This window comes from Schistocerca americana, chromosome 11, assembly GCF_021461395.2.
Source record: "Schistocerca americana isolate TAMUIC-IGC-003095 chromosome 11, iqSchAmer2.1, whole genome shotgun sequence".
Taxonomy (NCBI): Eukaryota; Metazoa; Arthropoda; class Insecta; order Orthoptera; family Acrididae; genus Schistocerca; species Schistocerca americana.
The window spans coordinates 124,300,038-124,318,254 of NC_060129.1; the positions used below are offsets into that span (position 1 = coordinate 124,300,038).

At 39.3% G+C, this 18,217-nt stretch overlaps 1 protein-coding gene across 1 annotated transcript in view; it reads left to right on the forward strand.

The window, feature by feature from the left end:
• The window catches only part of LOC124553767 (insulin-like growth factor 2 mRNA-binding protein 1), an 885,110-nt gene that overhangs the window by 836,658 nt on the left and 30,235 nt on the right, over positions 1 to 18,217 (forward strand). The window contains 3 exon segments of the mRNA XM_047127703.1: positions 2,623 to 2,758; positions 9,861 to 10,052; positions 16,673 to 16,864. Coding sequence (XP_046983659.1) covers positions 2,623 to 2,758; positions 9,861 to 10,052; positions 16,673 to 16,864 — 520 coding nt within the window.

An 18,217-nucleotide genomic window follows, 5' to 3' on the forward strand; every position in this document is an offset into this window, starting at 1 on the left:
CATCTTATACCCTCCTTTCAAGACGCTGTCCATTCCATTCAATTGCTCTTCCAAGTCCTTTGCTGTCTCTGACAGAATTACAATGTCATCGGCGAACCTCAAAGTTTTTATTTCTTCTCTGTGGATTTTAATACCTACTCCGAACTTTTCTTTTGTTTCCTTTATTGCTTGCTCAATATAAAGATTGAATAACATCGGGGACAGGCTACAACCCTGTCTCACTCCCTTCCCAACCACTGCTTCCCTTTCATACCCCTCTACTCTTATAACTGCCATCTGCTCTCTGTACAAATTGTAAATAGCCTTTCGCTCCCTGTATTTTACCCCTGCCACCTTCAGAATTTGAAAGAGAGTATTCCAATCAACGTTGTCAAAAGCTTTCTCTAAGTCTACAAATGCTAGAAACGTAGGTTTGCCTTTCCTTAATCTTTCTTCTAAGATAAGTTGTAGGGTCAGTATTGCCTCACGTGATCCAACATTTCTACGGAATCCAAACTGATCTTCCACCAGGTCGGCTTCTATCAGTTTTTCCATTCGTCTGTAAAGAATTCGCGTTAGCATTTTGCAGCTGTGACTTATTAAACTGATAGTTCGGTAATTTTCACATCTGTCAACACCTGCTTTCTTTGGGATTGGGATTATTATATTCTTCTTGAAGTCTGAGGGTATTTCGCTTGTCTCATACATCTTGCTCACCAGATGGTAGAGTTTTGTCAGGACTGGCTGTCCCAAGGTTGTCAGTAGTTCTGATGGAATGTTGTCTACTCCGGGGGTCTTGTTTCGACTTTGGTTTTTCAGTGCTCTGTCAAACTCTTCACGCAATATCATATCTCCCATTTCATCTTCATCTACATCTTCTTCCATTTCCATAATATTGCCCTGAAGTACATCACCCTTGTATAGACATTCTATATTAATGATCTTAATAGTAAAATCAGGCTTTTTGCAGATTCAGTTATCTATAATGAAGTACTATCTGAGAAAAGCTACATAGATATTCAGTCAGATCTTGGTAAGATTTCAACATGGTGTAGAGATTGGCAACTTGCTGTAAATGTTCAGAAATGTAAAATTTTGCACGTCACTGAATGAAAAAACGTATCCTGTGACTTTTATCAGTGAGTCACTGTTGGATTGGCCAACTTGTACAAATAGTTGTGTATAGCACTTTGTAGGGATATGAAATGGAATGATCACATAGGTTCAGTCGTGGATAAGCAGATAGTAGACTTTAATTTATTGGTAAAATACTGGGAAGTACAATCAGTCTACAAAGGAGATTGTGAGGATAAGATTAGAATAGTTACTACAGGCGCAAAGGCATTCAGTGGAACAGGAAGACAACCTAAAAAATTGGAACACTGGGACATACTCTTTACCATGCACCTCATGGTGACTTGTGGAGTTTAGATGTAGATGTAGAAGTAAAATTGTAAGGGTATTAAGCGAAATTTGTGACTGGGTTGAGAATTTCTTGGTACAATGGACACACATTATTGTAGTGTTGCTGACAGGTATGAAAGTTAATGTCAGGCATTCCCCAGGAAAGTGTGCTGAGACCCTTGCTATTCATGGGCGTAACCCTGAGCTTGCTGCAGATGACGCGGTTACTTACAGTGCATTACTCTGAAAAAAAGCTGTGCAAATGTAGTCACATCATAAGATTTCAGAGTGGTAGGAAGACTGGCAACTTGCTTTGTATGTTCAGAAATATAAGGTTCTGCACTTCACAAAACAAAAAAGAATGTAGTATCCTATGACTACAATTTCAGTCAGTCACAGCTGGAATCGGTCAGCTCATACAAATACTTGTGTATAACAGTTTGTGGGGATATTAAATGGAATTATCACATAGGCTCAGTTGTAGGTAAAGCAGGTTGCAGACTTTGGTTCATTGATAGAATACTAGAGAAATGCAACCAGTCTAGAAAATGGATTGTGCATAAAACACTCATGTGACTCATTCTAGAATACTGCTTAACTGTGTAGGATCCACATGAAATAGGAATATGGAACATAGGCAGAGAAGAGCAGCACAAGTGGTCACAGGTTTGTATGACCAGTGGCAGTGTGTCACAGAGATGCTGAAGGAACTGGACTGGCAGACACTTGAATATCAAGCAAAACATACTTATAAGTTTCAAGGAATATCTTTAAAATGGCGAATAGAGGAATGTACTGTGACCTCCTACGTAATAGTCCTGTAGGGCTTATGAAGACAAGATTAGACTAACTGCAGCATGCACAGAGGAGTTTAAGCAGTTCTGTTCACACTCTGCATGTGAACAGAACAAGAAACAGTCCATCTGTCGTGCATGTCAGTGTTTTGCAGGGCATTTGTGTAGGTTTATTGGATTGTTGTACAAAAATAAATTGCGAGAAGGAAAAATATATGTTCACTTTGATGCTAACTTTTCAGGAAGGAAGAGCCTATTTTGCTAAATTGTAACTGTTAGTGTCACACCATTTCCACATTGTACTGTTAGTATTCCCACTAGGCCAGTTTCATGAAAATGTTCAGTATAGCTCCATATTATGTTTAGGCTGGCTTCTTACTGTGATCTGCTTTAGTATTTCTCCAATTTGTATTTACTGATGTATCATGTTTCTTCTGTTTTCCAGCATAAATGACATAAACAGCTTCAACTTGGAGAGGATAATAACTGTGAAGGGTACGATCGAGAACATGTCGAAGGCGGAGGCGATGATCAGTGCCAAACTGCGGCAGAGCTACGAGAACGACCTGCAGGCGATGGCTGTAAGGCCCTGATTTAATTGAACCTAATGTAGATACCTAAGAGTCTTTTGTTCACTCACACAAGTGTTGCTTGAATGCCGTAGTGGAGGAAATCTTCGGGCGTGTGGAAATAGTCATGAAATGAGTCAGTGTATGTTAACAGGCAGAAGTGGCCACTGCTTGGTGTTTCTGTAAAGTAGACTAACAAATAAATGACTGATTTAATCTACGCACAATAAATTGTATGGATAATTGAAGCTTGTGAAATGTGGTGGAACAGAAGAGATTAAAAGTTAGACATGGAAATGTAGGGGGGTAAACGGATAGCTAATAGAGATTTACTGAATTGGGTCAGGGAGAGCGGAATATTATTACATGTTGCAGGACTTGACTAAAAGAAGGTATCAGTTGGTAGGACACATCCTGAAACATTCAGTTAATTTGAGACATCGAAGAGGGACTGACAAAAACTATGATTTGAACATGGTAGGCCTGTTTGAGTTGATACAGAGAGCAATAGTTAAGCAGAGATGAAGAGACTTGCAGAGGATATGCTAGTGTGGAGAGATGCATTAAATGAGCCTTTGGACTGAAAACCAGGTCATTAATAGTCTCCTAAAACTGATAAATATTATTAGTGTACTTCAGCTGTAAACTCACATGAAGGATTTTCAGCCGTGTCTAGGGGGAGAGCATCTAACGTCTTAACACCAAGTAGACACAGCTGTAATCCAATCCACAAATGATGGTGGTTTGTGCAGGTCAAGAAACATTGAGGGCTTGCATTGTTGCAAAAGTTGTGGTGCATGCGTATATGTGCTTTGTGCTTGGCGTAATCATGCATAGTGCGAATTGTCTCACTTGCTTGTGTAGAATTTTTCGTTTACCACCATCATCACCCGAGACAACACAAAACAAATGGAATAAAAATCCACTATATAACTAGCTACGGTTGCATTTAGTGTTTGCATTGGGTGTGACATTCACAGCGGAGCTCTCAGAACACTACTGAATGCTCAGTGGCGTTGGAGAATGCATGACGTTGGTGCCCGAAAGAGTCCAGACTCGACTGTCATTGTGTGTGTCTCCAACTGCAGTTAGGTATGACATCAACCACCTAGAAATTGACAATGACAATATTCACAACACAGATCAATGTAGAATGCAAATCAGATTCTCTCCAGTTATTAAAAACATTAAACTTAGGGGCATGAAGCAAAATAACGTTTATTTTTATTGAAAGTGACAGTGACACCTACTGTTATTGAAATTGCCCTCCTTTTATTCAAATTGAGTAAAAAGTTATGATTGGGAATATAACAAGAAGAGATAAGTAGATTTTACTCTATCTAATATGAATTTTGGACTGGAATGTTTGCTTCTGTGAGATCTTCATCTTTTGTGGAAATTCATAGCTGTTCAACACATACTTATCAGCGTTGCCAACCTACACTCATGTTCTGAGCACTTGAAAAAGCAGTACGGTCACAGGGACTGCAATCAATTGTGCTGTTACAAAGTTTGTAATGAGACTCCTACGGACCAGCAGTAGTCTCTTCTCTAGCTTCGAAAGAAGAGAGTGAAAAGCAATGCAGAGTATACAAAGTATTCGCTAACAACTACTGTGTATTAGCGTGCCGACATTGGCAGTGTTGTAAAAGAGATAGTTCAGGCCCAATTCCTGCAGCAGTTAAGATTGCCACATTAATGTGTTCACATTATACCAAATTTTGATGTGTAACTGCTAGACAAAAGTACACATTTCTCTATTCTAAATCCTATGTTCCGTGGTAGTGTCTTACCTTGCTGTGTGTGGTCTATATATTATAGACACGGTCCAGTCGCCCACAGCTGATGTGGCACTGGAGCTTAGAGTGCACTGTGTCTGCGCGTTGATGCACTGGTGTGTTCTTTATTTTTGCCAACAACTTCTGATGCACATTTTTCCAAACTGCACTTGATCAGATGTCGTGCAATACTGGTACCTGAAAATTGCTTACGTTTTGATAAAATAGTTTATCTGCATAAAATTTTACTAAAAATAGCATTTATTAGATAATTTCATGTTTTTGAATTTTGTGGTGAGTTCACATCTGTATTTGCATTCAATGCAAATGCGAAATTTTCATGTTCTCAAGTATAAGTAGCTGAGAACTGATGTGGGAATTGGAAGTCACCAGTAGTAGTCACCATATAGCGGAGATGCTGCGTCGCATATAGGCAAAACAAAAAGACTGTTAGAAATTGAACTTCTGCTCAACAGGGCCTTCATAACGCGCGCGCGCACACACACACACACACACACACACACACACACACACACACACACACACACACACACACTCACTCACTGACTGTGCAGTCTCAGGCAACTGAAATGACACTGCCCATGACATGGCAAGAATAATAATTTTGTGTGGCTCAGTGGCCCTGTGCGAGTGTGTTCATTGGACCCCACTTCGGCGACTTGCGTTTCCCTGAGCTACCCCAGTTTCCAACTGTTAAACCTACAGTTTAATGAGGAATCCAAATCACATATTGTTTCTGGTGATTCCTCATTGTTGAGAGGTGAAGACTAAGTTAAAACAAAGACTGAAAAATCTGTGGCCCGGCTGAGATTAGTTCCCACAATCTCTGTGCGATTTGCCAGTAAACCACCAGGCTTGTCATGTATGAAACTACTTGGATAGGTTTCGAGTTAGCATGAGAGTATAAAAAAAGTAGTTACATATATGGCCATATATTTGGATTGCATTGACTGACGGATGACGTTCTGCGGGCATTCGCCATACCCACACCCTGACATTGCATCGCCACATTCTGTACCGTGATTCGTCACGCCACACATTATTTTTCCACTGTTCACGCTCCTTACACCAAGCGAACCGTCGTTTGGCTTTTACCAGCATGATGTGTGGCTTATGAGCAGCCGCTCGACCATGAAATCAGTTTTCTCACCTCCCGCCTAACTGTCATAGTACTTGCAGTGTATCCCGATGCAATTTGAATCTCCTGTGTGATAGTCTGGATAGATGTCTGCCTATTACGCATTACGGCCGTCTTCAAATGTCGGCGGTCTCCGTCTGTCAACAGACGAGGTCAGCCTGCACGCTTTTGTGGTGTACGTGTCCCTTCACTATTCCACTTCACTATCACATAGGAAACAGTGGACATAAGGATGTTAATGGAGTGTGGAAATCTTGCGAACAGTCATAGGACACAAGTGACACCCAATCACATGACCGCATTTGAAGTCCATGAGTTCTGCAGAGCACCCCATTGTGCTCTCTCATGATGTCTAATGATTACTGAGGTCGCTGATATGGAGTACCTGGCAGTAGGTGGTAGCACAATACACCTAATATGAAACTTTTTTTTGGGGGGGGGGGGGGGTCCAGATACTTTTGATCACATAGTGTATGTAAGGGGACTCCAAGAAGATGGCATGATAACCTGCTTGTTTGTGTTATTTATGAAGTAATTACATGCATTATTAAAGCTTTTAACTTGTAAATGAAATGACATATGTATCTACTGTAATGTTAAGAACATTTTAATTTAAATGTTTAGTGTACGTCTATTATACAGTTGTAATCAGTTCCTGTGTCATTTTGTGTAACCCAGTTCTCCTTCATACAATTTATAACGAGAGATGTAGTTATCACTAGTGCTGCTGTTGACATTATCTCTAGAGAAACATAGAGTAAATTGTATATGTCTTTAGATTACAATTAAACAATAAGACTGACGAAAAAGAAAAGGAATTGAGGACTAGTTACAGCTGAAACGTTCTGTGGAGAACGTAATATATACTGTAAAGTAACGTATAGATCCAAGATTTATAGTCTGTTTTAAATTTGTTTTGCAAGTGTTCGTAGGGGTACAGAAATCAACTGCAACTGCTGGAAACATAGTTCATTTTCCATACTAGAATTTCTCAACTCAGTGATGCTAATGATATCGATTGCAATTGCTTGGCAGATTGCCCATTTGTGGGATGTTGTGGCGAGCGATATTGCGTGCGACAGTTCACTGTGATCCATTGCTCGTGTGCAGGGCTGTTAACAGGTTGCGGGAAAATATTGTGAATGGTGGTTTTGGAAGCATTACTTTAAAAATAAATTCCATTATACAAGATGAATTATATTAAGTGTTAGAATGTGTGATGAATTTCTTATGGAGCTTTAGACTCTCATTAAAAAATTTTGTCATTACTTAATCTTAGTAGTATCTTTGTTTGTGATATAAAGGGTAATACAAGCTAAAAAAGGGGTTAGTTCTTCATGCTTGTTTTAATTCTTTCATATTAGTTCTTCATGGTTGTTTTAATTCTTTCATAGTTTACAAATTGTGCAATAATTATAGCAATATGCATAATTATCCTTTAAAAAAAGGTGTGAAGTGAGTTCATCATCAGTTTCACATATAATGGGCTTTTCTGTGGAAAAGTAAGTGCTTGATGGAACATGTATTGAAGTCAGGTAATCCACGAAATTTTCAGTGTACAGCAGTGAAATCTGAATTCGTGCTTGTCAGAAATATATTATATGTGAAACCTTAACTTTTCTTGGAGCTATACTGTATGCATATTGATTTAAACCATTAAGTTTTCTTATTTGTGTGTAAACACTTCTTAACAGTGATGTTGCTGCTGGCTGAATACATCACATATCCTGTGCCCTGAATATCTGCCGTCGTTGGTTGGCGAGATGACCTGACATTAGCTGTAATTTACTGACGAAAGCGTGTCACAATATTGATTTCGATGCTTCAGAAGCTGCTGTGCAGTATTTGGTGGAATTTGTGTTTATAGTTTCGTAATACACAAATATGCAGTGCAAATGTTGTCACACATCAAATATCTGTACATAATGTATATTTTTGCTGGGTCTCATTTGCTAAAGTGCTGGGAAGTGCTGTCTGTTGGATGAAACCTTCAGTGTTCAACTATGAGGGAAAGTATGTTATCATTTAACACAGTAAAAATGTACTTTCAGGTGGGAAAAAAATGAACTTTTAATTGGGAAATCTGGTTTGCCGTTCTCCTCCCCCGCATAGCCACTCTGGCGGATAACCATACAAGTTGCAGAAAGCTGTTTTAGGATCTTGGAAGTCTTACTCACTTTCCATTACATTTGTTGCCAGCATTAAAAATCTGTTGGAATTCATCAGAAAGTTACATAGACATGGTATGAAACATGAGAAAATTTTTGAATTTAGTTTGCCTCCTTGTCTAGGTTTTGTAGTAAAATTATGCATTCTGGCAGGAAGTTTTGCAAGTGGCTTCTAATATGAAGTAATTGGGTAGCCATAGCAATTTAAGAGAAAATTAAAACCATTACCCATTAACTGGCCTTTGTACGAATTACCTCAGTACAGAGATTTAGGGCTAGAACAGTTTTACCTATTTGGAAACTGGTAGTGTTATAAAGCTGAATGAGAAGTAGTAATGTCCTGCAAACATTCCATGAAAACTGCCAGTATAATCAAGTAAATCTTAAATCAACTATGAAGTAAAACAGGAGACACCAGCCTTTATCACAGTGTAGCACTTTCTTTAAAATTAGTCTGTTACTAAGTGACTGCAGAACCCGGTGCAGTTGCTCGTTGGCTGTCTAATGCCTCTTAGGGTAATAAAAATTTGATTTTCTCTATTTTGTATTATTGTTAACGGTATTTGAAAATTTCAAATTGTGTGTGTGTGTGTGTGTGTGTGTGTGTGTGTGTGTGTGTGTGTGTGTCGAGGCAGCATAACTCGTGGTGGGCAAAATATTCACTCTATATGCATCCAGTATTAGAGAATGAGAACTCTACATTAACATTTGAAGCTCTTTTCTAAAAGAAAGTTCAATACTTTAGAAATGTGTGAAGGCATAAAAGATTGTCAGTTGGAAGTGGTAAAGGTGTGAAAACACCTGACACAATAAGATGATGATGTCCAGGTGCAGACTGACATGACAAAAAGCTGTATTACATAACAGGGTATTCTGCACGTTGACTCACTATGGGTCCGTAGTGTAGTGTCCCAGCAGCAAGTTTCTCACTCAGTAGCGATTAGACATTCAGTGGTCACTCACTGTGCGAGAGCTTGTGACTCGCACGCTTCTGTATTTGCAATATGATGTCAACTCCTGACAGATACTCCTTTGATATTAGTTAATTTTTGACTCTACTAAGGGAGCGGTCCAACAAGTTGAAAATGAATTGAATGGACAATTTAGTCTTCTCTTAACATACGACAATTCTGATTTTGACAGTCTGACATTTAACTGATAAAACAAATGCAATTAAAAATAATATCTATTTAGTTAAATTTATTGTCTGTCGTACATTTGGGTCGTCAATATTCCCTAATTTACGGCCCGGCGGTCTTTCTGCTGTGCTCGTGATGTCGGGCGTGGCTCTTCTGCTCTCGTTGCCACACGAAGGCCTAAATGAATATCTGAGAGAAAAATGGAATGTGATTTCAAGTAGCATTGATAGAAAATAACGATAACCTTAATTCTTGAGAAGATGATCTTACCTAACTTCTGACAGACTTCCCCCGTATGTGAAATCCGTCACACTCGTTCATTTATAGACAGCTAGAGTATGGGAGTTTCCGATAGAGGCACTAATTTTGACTAGAATTAGTAAGAAGACATACCGTCTCACATGTTAATTTACTTGGTTTTGTTTGAGGTACGTATACATGAGCAGAAAGTACTCGCATGTTAATTTAAAATGTCTTGACAATATCGGCAGAGAATTTTCAAAGAGTGGTGTCGGAACCACTAGGTGGTGGTGCTTCCTGCAGTATTTTCTTTTAGGCATTTGGCAACACTGGTTTACTCGACTAAATTTAGGTAGTATAATTGTGACTAACATAAAGTGGTACAGTGACGGTTTATTGTGTACACATTAAGTTTCTACAATTTCCTCGTCTCGCGTCAATGTATATCTAGAGTCGTGGCACATTTCCGAAGGTTTTCGTTGGAGGGATCTACGGAATGAGTCAAACGAATGACTTTGTGGTCAGTATTAATAGAAAGCTTGAAGGTTTACAGATGGTACAGTATTATCTCAAAAGTGTCCTAAACATATCCAGTCAGAGCCAGCATTTAACTCGCACTCCTACTTCCAGCCTCAGAGCGTGATGTTCCCCGGACTGCACCCGATGGCGATGATGGCGACGAGTGGCATCGGGTACGGCGCCCGGGGTGCCGGCTTCCCAGGGGGACTGTACGGCTCGGGCCCGGCGCCGTACCCCTCCATGTACCCGGGAGGTGTGCCTGCCCAGCCAGGGGGCCAGCCCGGAGCGGCCGGTGACGGCACGGTGAGTAAGCCTCGGGTATGAGAGATCCGTCCCTCCTCCTTAACCTTAAGCGACCTAGCTGCTGCTAGTTGCTGTGATCTTCAGTCCAGAGACTGGTTTGATGCAGCTCTCTGTGCTACTCCATTCTGTGCAAGCTTCTTCATCTCCCAGTACCTACTGCAACCTACATCCTTCTGAATCTGTTTAGTGTATTCATCTCTTGGTCTCCATCTACGATTTTTAACCTCCACACTGCCCTCCAATGCTAAACTGGTGATCCCTTGATGCCTCAGAACATGTCCTACCAACTGGTCCCTTCTCCTATTCAAGTTGTGCCACAAACTCCTCTTATCCCCAATTCTATTCAATACCTCCTCATTATTTATGTGATCTATCCATCTAATCTTTAGCATTCTTCTGTAGCACATTTCAAAAGCTTCTATTCTCTTCTTGTCTAAACTATTTACTGTCCATGTTTCACTTCCGTACATGGCTACACTCCATACACATACTTTTCAAGAAAGACTTCCTGACGCTTAAATCTACACTCGTTGTTAACACATTTTTCTTCTTCAGAAATGCTGTCCTCACCATCACCAGTCTACATTTTACATCCTCCCTACTTTGACCATCATCAGATATTTTGCTCCCCGAACAGCAAAACTCATATACTACTTTGTCTCATTTCCTAATCTAATTCCCTCAGCATTACCTGATGTAATTAGACTACATCCCATTATCGTCGTCCTGCTTTTGTAGGTGTTCATCTTATATCCTCATTCAAGACACTGTCCATTCCGTTCAACTGCTCTTCCAGATCCTTTACCGTCTCTGATACAATTACCATGTTTGATGGCAAACCTTAAAGTTTCTAGTTTGTCTCAATGGATTTTAATTCCTACTCCAAATTTTTGTTTGGTTTCCTTTAGTGCTTGCTCAATATACAGATTGAATAACATAGGAGTAGGCTGCAACCCTTTCTCTCACTCCACAATCACTGCTTCTTGTTTGTGCTCCTCAACTTTTACAACTGCCAGTAGGTTTCTGTACAAATTGTGAATAGCCTTTTACTCCCAGTATTTTACACCTACCTTCTTCAAAATTTGAAAGGGAGTATTCCAGTCAACATTGTCTAAAGCTTTCTCTAAGTCTACAAGTGCTAGAAACATAGGTTTTCCTTTGCTTCACGGTATTGCCTCGCATGTTCCACCATTCGTGCAGAATCCAAACTGATCTTCCCCGAGGTTGGCTTCTATCAGTTTTTCCATTTATTACATTCTTCTTGATGTCAGTGTCTGATTTTCCTGTAGGCAGTAGCTATCTTACCTCAAGTGATACATGATTCTACAGCCTTACACTTGTCCTCTAGCCATCTCTGCTTAGCAATTTTGCAGATTGTTGATATTATTTTTGAGGTGTTTGTATTCCTTTTTGCCTACTTCATTACCATATTTATATATTTTCTCCTTTCATCAGTTAAACTCAATCTCACTTCCATTACCCAAGGATTCCTACTAGCCCTTGTCTTTTCACCTACTTGATCCTCTGCTGCCTTAACTATTTCATGTCCCAAAGCTACCCATTCTTCTTCTGTTGTATTTCTTTCCCCTGTTCTTGTCAATTGTACCCAAATGCTCTCTCCGAAACACTCTACAACCTATGTTTCTTTCGGTTTATCCAGATCCCACCTTCTTAAATACCCACTGTTCTGCAGTTTCTTCAGTTTTAGTCTACAGTTCATAACCAATAGATTGTGGTCAGCATCCACATCTGCCCCTGGAAATGTCTTAAAATTTAAAACCTGGTTCCCAAATCTATGTCTTACCATTACATAATCTATCTAAAACCTTCCAGTATCTCCAGGCCTCTTCCATGTATACAACCTTCTTCCATGATTCTTGAACCAGGTGTTAGCTATGACTAAGTTGTGCTCTGTGCAAAATTCTACCAGGCGGCTTCCTCTTTCGTTCGTTAACCTCAGTCCATATTCACTTGCTACCTTTTCTTCTCTTCCTTTTCGTACTATCATACCTTTTCTTCTCTTCCTTTTCGTACTATCAATTTCCAGTCCCCCATGACTATTAAATTTTCAGCTCCCTAAACTGTCTGAATAATTTCTTTTATCACATCATACATTTCCTCAGTCTCTTCATCTGCGGAACTAGTGGGCATGTAAACTTGTACTACTGTGGTAGACTTGGGTTTTTTTGTCTGTCTTGGCTACAATAATGCATCCACTATGCTGTATGTAGTAGCTTATCCACATTCCTATTTTTTTTATTCATTATCAAAGCTATTCCTGTATTATATATAAAAACAAAGATGAGGTGACTTACCGAACAAAAGCGCTGGCAGGTCGATAGACACACAAACAAACACAAACATACACACAAAATTCAAGCTTTCGCAACAAACTGTTGCCTCATCAGGAAAGAGGGAAGGAGAGGGGAAGACGAAAGGAAGTGGGTTTTAAGGGAGAGGGTAAGGAGTCATTCCAATCCCGGGAGCGGAAAGACTTACCTTAGGGGGAAAAAAGGACAGGTATACACTCGCACACACGCACATATCCATCCACACATACAGACACAAGTACCCACATCCTTTCTGTTTTTGCCAGTAGTAATATGTCTGCTTGTGTCTGTATGTGTGGATGGATATGTGCGTGTGTGCGAGTGTATACCTGTCCTTTTTTCCCCCTAAGGTAAGTCTTTCCGCTCCCGGGATTGGAATGATTCCTTACCCTCTTCCTTAAAACCCACTTCCTTTCGTCTTCCCCTCTCCTTCCCTCTTTCCTGATGAGGCAACAGTTTGTTGCGAAAGCTTGAATTTTGTGTGTATGTTTGTGTTTGTTTGTGTGTCTATCGACCTGCCAGCGCTTTTGTTCGGTAAGTCACCTCATCTTTGTTTTTATATATAATTTTTCCCACGTGGAATGTTTCCTTCCATTATATTGATATCATTAATTTGAATCCAACTATTCCTGTATTATATGGATATAATAGAGGGAAACATTCCACGTGGGGAAAAATATATCTAAAAACAAAGATGATGTGACTTACCAAACGAAAGCACTGGCAGGTCGATAGACACACAAACATACACACAAAATTCAAGCATTCGCAACCAACGGTTGCTTCATCAGGAAAGAGGGAAAGATGAAAGGATGAGGGTTTTAAGGGGGAGGGTAAGGAGTCATTCCAATCCTGGGAGCGGAAAGACTTACCTTAGGGGGGAAAAAAGGACAGGTATACACTTGCACACACGCCCATATCCAACCGCACATACACTGACACAAGCAGACATTTGTACCCACATCCTTTCGTGTTTCCCTCTTCTTCCCTCTTTCCTGATGAAGCAACCATTGGTTGCGAAAGCTTGAATTTTGTGTGTATGTTTGTTTGTGTGTGTATCGACCTGCCAGCGCTTTTGTTTGGTAAGTCACATCATCTTTGTTATTAGATATACTATTCCTGTATTCCCTTTACACCACCTAGTTGCCACTTGCATCAGTTTATCCATCTTACAAGTTGTCAAGCTTTGTGGCTATGTATGATATTACTTTAACAATTTTGTTTCGGAAGTATGAAAAACTGTACCAAAGGATTTAATATTTGGGAGTAATGCTGCCAAGGCAACTAAAATGTAGTGCATTGTAATAAGTGTGTTTATTTTTTATTTGTGTACAAAACACGAATGGAACTTCTGAGTCCAGTTGTGAGATATTCATGATATCTGATCAGGTTATTTACATATTACATTAGGAATGTCAATTTATTAGTAGTAGTCAAATGAGAGAGACAAATGTAAGACAGGAAGTTACTGTTTATTATATCAAAAGCAATCACTGTAACTGTAAAACATTTATTGCACTGTGGAACAGAACTGTCAGTGCTTTTACAGAAAAATATTTCCGGTTGCCTACAGACTGATGACATTACCCAAGTATGCACCACTTCGTCCGAAACAAATCGGTGTCCATGAATGGCTTTCTTCAGGGCTCCAAGAATCAGGAGTGCTCGCTGACAAAGCTTTTGCAGTGTAGTCGAAACAACTTCGGCGACGTGTGAGCCCGCTAATGGTTCCGAGACAACCGCAAACATTTTTCTGCTTATGTGTGGACTGTCTTCTCTCTCACCAGGATAAATTTATTAACAGTTATGGCAGTTACTTTTGAAACAATAAACAGTTTACTTACTTTAATTCTATTTCTCTCTCTCATTTGACAGCTTCCTCCAGATTGCAGGATGTCGGATTTGATTCCTGGGTGGGTGTTAGTGTTGCCCTAATCATTTTATTTCCTCTCGGTTTCATCAGTGTACAAATTGCCGATTTGGCATCAAACAGAAAATCTTGCAATAAGTGGCGGAGCACCCCATACGGAGTCTTCTGACCGGTAATGCCCTATGATAATTTCATTTAAGTTAGTGTAATATTGTATTTACTAAGTATAAAATGGCCCTGAGTATGAGACAAACCCCCTTTTTCTAAAGAAGCTCCTTCAGAAATATTTATTTCCTGACATATTCTGACAAAAGAAAATTATATGCTTTTACTGACTAAAGGATCTGCCTAAATGTTACCATAAAACCAATTCTAAACTTACACCATGTATTGGTTGACTGTTTTGATAATACAACGAGAAATAAAATAAACAAAAAGGAATTGTTTACATTAATTTTTATCTTCACTGCCAGCTTTGTTTAGCCTGTCATCTGTAGTACACTTTTTAATCATTACCCTAATCCCAACAGGGGAGCTGTGAAACTTAACTTTGTTAAAAAATTTGGTTGTTTCTTCAGAGTATGTTGATATTTTTTAGTTTTAATTGTTTTTTAAATTTTTGGTTGTGGTGGGGACTGTGGATTTCACTCCTACACTGATATGAGAATGTTAAAAATGTCTTCTCTTACAACATATCATCGTCTGCTTGCCTCTCTCATTGGCTGTGTAGAACCAGCAGCTGGCACACACTAAACCTTTGCAACGTACTTCACAGTGAGTGCCGACAACATTACTGCACGAAACATGAAAAAATGCCACTGGCCATGGTCTAGACTTTGAACATCTTGAGTAGAAACGTATGCTATTGTTGAGTATCCGGCCAGTTTTAAAGTTGATACAATTCTGAATACAAATGGATTCCGGCAAACAGCAGTTGAAACGTGGTGTATTTTCATAGATTCCCACGGGTGACAGCCAGACAAAATTTGCTGCCCACTCACCATTCGCATCCCCACACTCGTAGTTCTCAGCTAAGTTCGTGTCACTGCCCGCCTTCTGTAGTGTCGTGCTTGAGCAACAGTCAAACATGGATGTCCATATCTTGTAGGGTGCAGGACATATGTAACAACAATAACAAATATATAAATAAAGGACCGCAATCACAAATTAGTCCAATTCTCGATCTTTCGCTCACTCTGTGATTTAGTGCTGTCTGTTGGTATTATCTTCACATCATGTCTTTCTGCTATTATTTATTCTTGCAATATCAGTTGGAGTCACTTTGATGAATTTGTTTCATTTGTTAGACAGTTAATTCTAGATTAATTTTCTTTCTCATTTCGCTTGACTGTTACCACCTGGTTCTAAAGCTCATTAAATGCTGGTAATGTTTACCCCCAATATACTAATATGTGAACAGCTACCAAATTTTCACCTGTGATGCAGATACTAACTTGGGTTCCGAGTGGTGTAATGGGTTTTGAAGGACAAGATTTTCAACTTTGAGTGTTACCTTTACTTGCAAAGCAACATAAATGTATATGGTACCCATACCTGTATGAGAACTTTAAATAGCAAACCTATTCAGACATCAAATGTTTGAGAGTTGGTTTTCTTCTGTTTCACCAGATTGTTAATGTTTTAAGAAGAGCATTAGATTGTTGTAGTGCCTAGTTCATAGTTTCTCACATACCCACCCATTGCACTAATGCTGTTATTCAAATGTCACATGACTGATAGAAGATAGACACTATGAGTGATTCTGTGTATTGGGAAATTTCAAGCCTGTTCAAATGAAAGGATCGTTTGCTGATCTCTACCTTTCGGAACTCTTCAAAATAAATTTGTGTGAAACGTCTGTAGCCAGTTTTATCTGTAAATGTAAGATGACCCCTGTATTGATGTATTAAACACTGTGAAAACATTTATCTCGGCAGTAATAGTTAAATCTATGAATATAAGACGACCCCGTATTTTTCAAATGACTAGTTTGGGAAAAACCGTGGTCTTATAGTCGCGTAAATACAGTATGTATTTATATCTTCACTAGCTTATCATTAACATGCCTACTGCATTTTTGATGCTGCTGCTGCCCTGTCAAAAATAACAATTTGTTGAGCTATCCCACTTTGCAAGTTGGTCATCTAAAATTTATTGCTAGGTATAATGACCATGACAGTATGACCCAGATGATTCACCACCGATTAAGACAACCATTGTGAAAGCCTTCATTTAATATTTTATTTGAAAACCAATCCTTCTGTGGAATGGATATAATGAACCTGTATGTCAATGTATTATACACTTTCGTTGGTTTTGTTTGTGTGTGTGTGTGTGTGTGTGTGTGTGTGTGTGTGTCAAAGGACGGTGCTTATTATTTAGTGCAGAAGTTAGTTGACATGTTTTTTACTGCTCTGCAGGAAACAACTTACCTTTACATCCCAAATAATGCTGTTGGTGCCATCATTGGAACAAAAGGTACACACATCCGCAACATCATCCGCTTTTCTGGTGCCTCTGTGAAGATTGCCCCACTCGAACATGACAAACCGGTTGACCAGCTGACGGAACGCAGGGTAACGATCATCGGTTCGCCGGAGTCTCAGTGGAAGGTTAGTAAGCTTGCAAAGCATTTTGTTATAGCAGTGGAAGTTTATAGATTATCATTGTGCTTTATTGCTTGTGGGGGAAAAGTTATTCTGGATGCATTTCCCATCTATCAGTTTTTTGTGTGTAAGAGCTTTTGCTAAAGCTTGTTGTTAAGTTGTTGTTAAAAGCTACGGAAGTTCTTTGCCACCAATTTGACAATATTTTGCCAAACTAGCTTGATATTGCATGTTGTCTCCAAGAAGAAATTTTGGAAGGTTATAGGTCCATTCCCACACGATCTAGAGATCTCTTTTTTGGAAAAACCTGGTAATCTTTTGGGGACAAAGTGGGGTGGTGCACACTGTTCTTGCATTCAGGAGGATGATGGTCGATATCCCCGTCTGGTCTTCAAGTTTCAGATTTTACATGATTTCTCTAAATTGCTCCATGAAAATGAAAATGCCTGGATGTTTCCTGTTCAAGGGGTGTGGCCAGTTTCCTTCTCCATTCCCAAAACAATCTGAGCTCGTGCTCTGTTTGTAACAGTTGCACTGATGATGGGAATGTAACTGTAATCTTGTTTCCTTCTTCTGTTCTACTGCAGTCTTCACACAACTGTGTTCTAATTATCTCATTATGTAACCAAATCACTTAATTGTTGCAGCTTCCATCTTAGACACATCTGAATCTATGAATAAGTTACATAGTTATTTTCCTGTTACATATCCTGAGGGTTTCCTAGGCATGCTGTGAGTCAAGGTTTCACATGTGTATTTTAGAAATGATTGCGACTTTCATAGATACATATTTTGGTTTTCTTAGATCATTTTCTTGTCTTTAAAATATTTGACGGTGCAAAATGTATCTTTTTTACATTCTGAATTCTAATTTTAGTTTTACTTCTGTGGTATTTGCTCTGTTGGATAAGGTTAAAAGATATTTCTCATGTTGTACAGAGAATTGGGAAAATTTTAAATAATCAGGAAAAAATGAAGGTTGAAAGTCATAAGTTAAATGTTGTCAATTTTGCCGCATGTTTTGAGCAACTCGTCACTGAGTTTTGCGTAGTGTGGCACCGTATCATGTGGGATGCTGACTATTTCCCAGTGTATCGAACTGAGCTAGGGTTCTAGCCCCTGTGTGATAAATGATATCTCTTCATATGATCCCATACAAAGGAGACACATGTTGAAAGATCTATAGATTAAGACTGCCGACAGATATTAGCCTTCCCCAAAATTGTGCAGTCTGCAGACAAATGCTTTAGAGGAATATTTTTCCTGCAAGTTTTGAGGTTTAGTAGACAAGGTACTGGCCTAAGTAAAGCTGTAAGGACATGTCTTTAGTTGTGCTCAGATAGCTGTCAGAGCACTTGT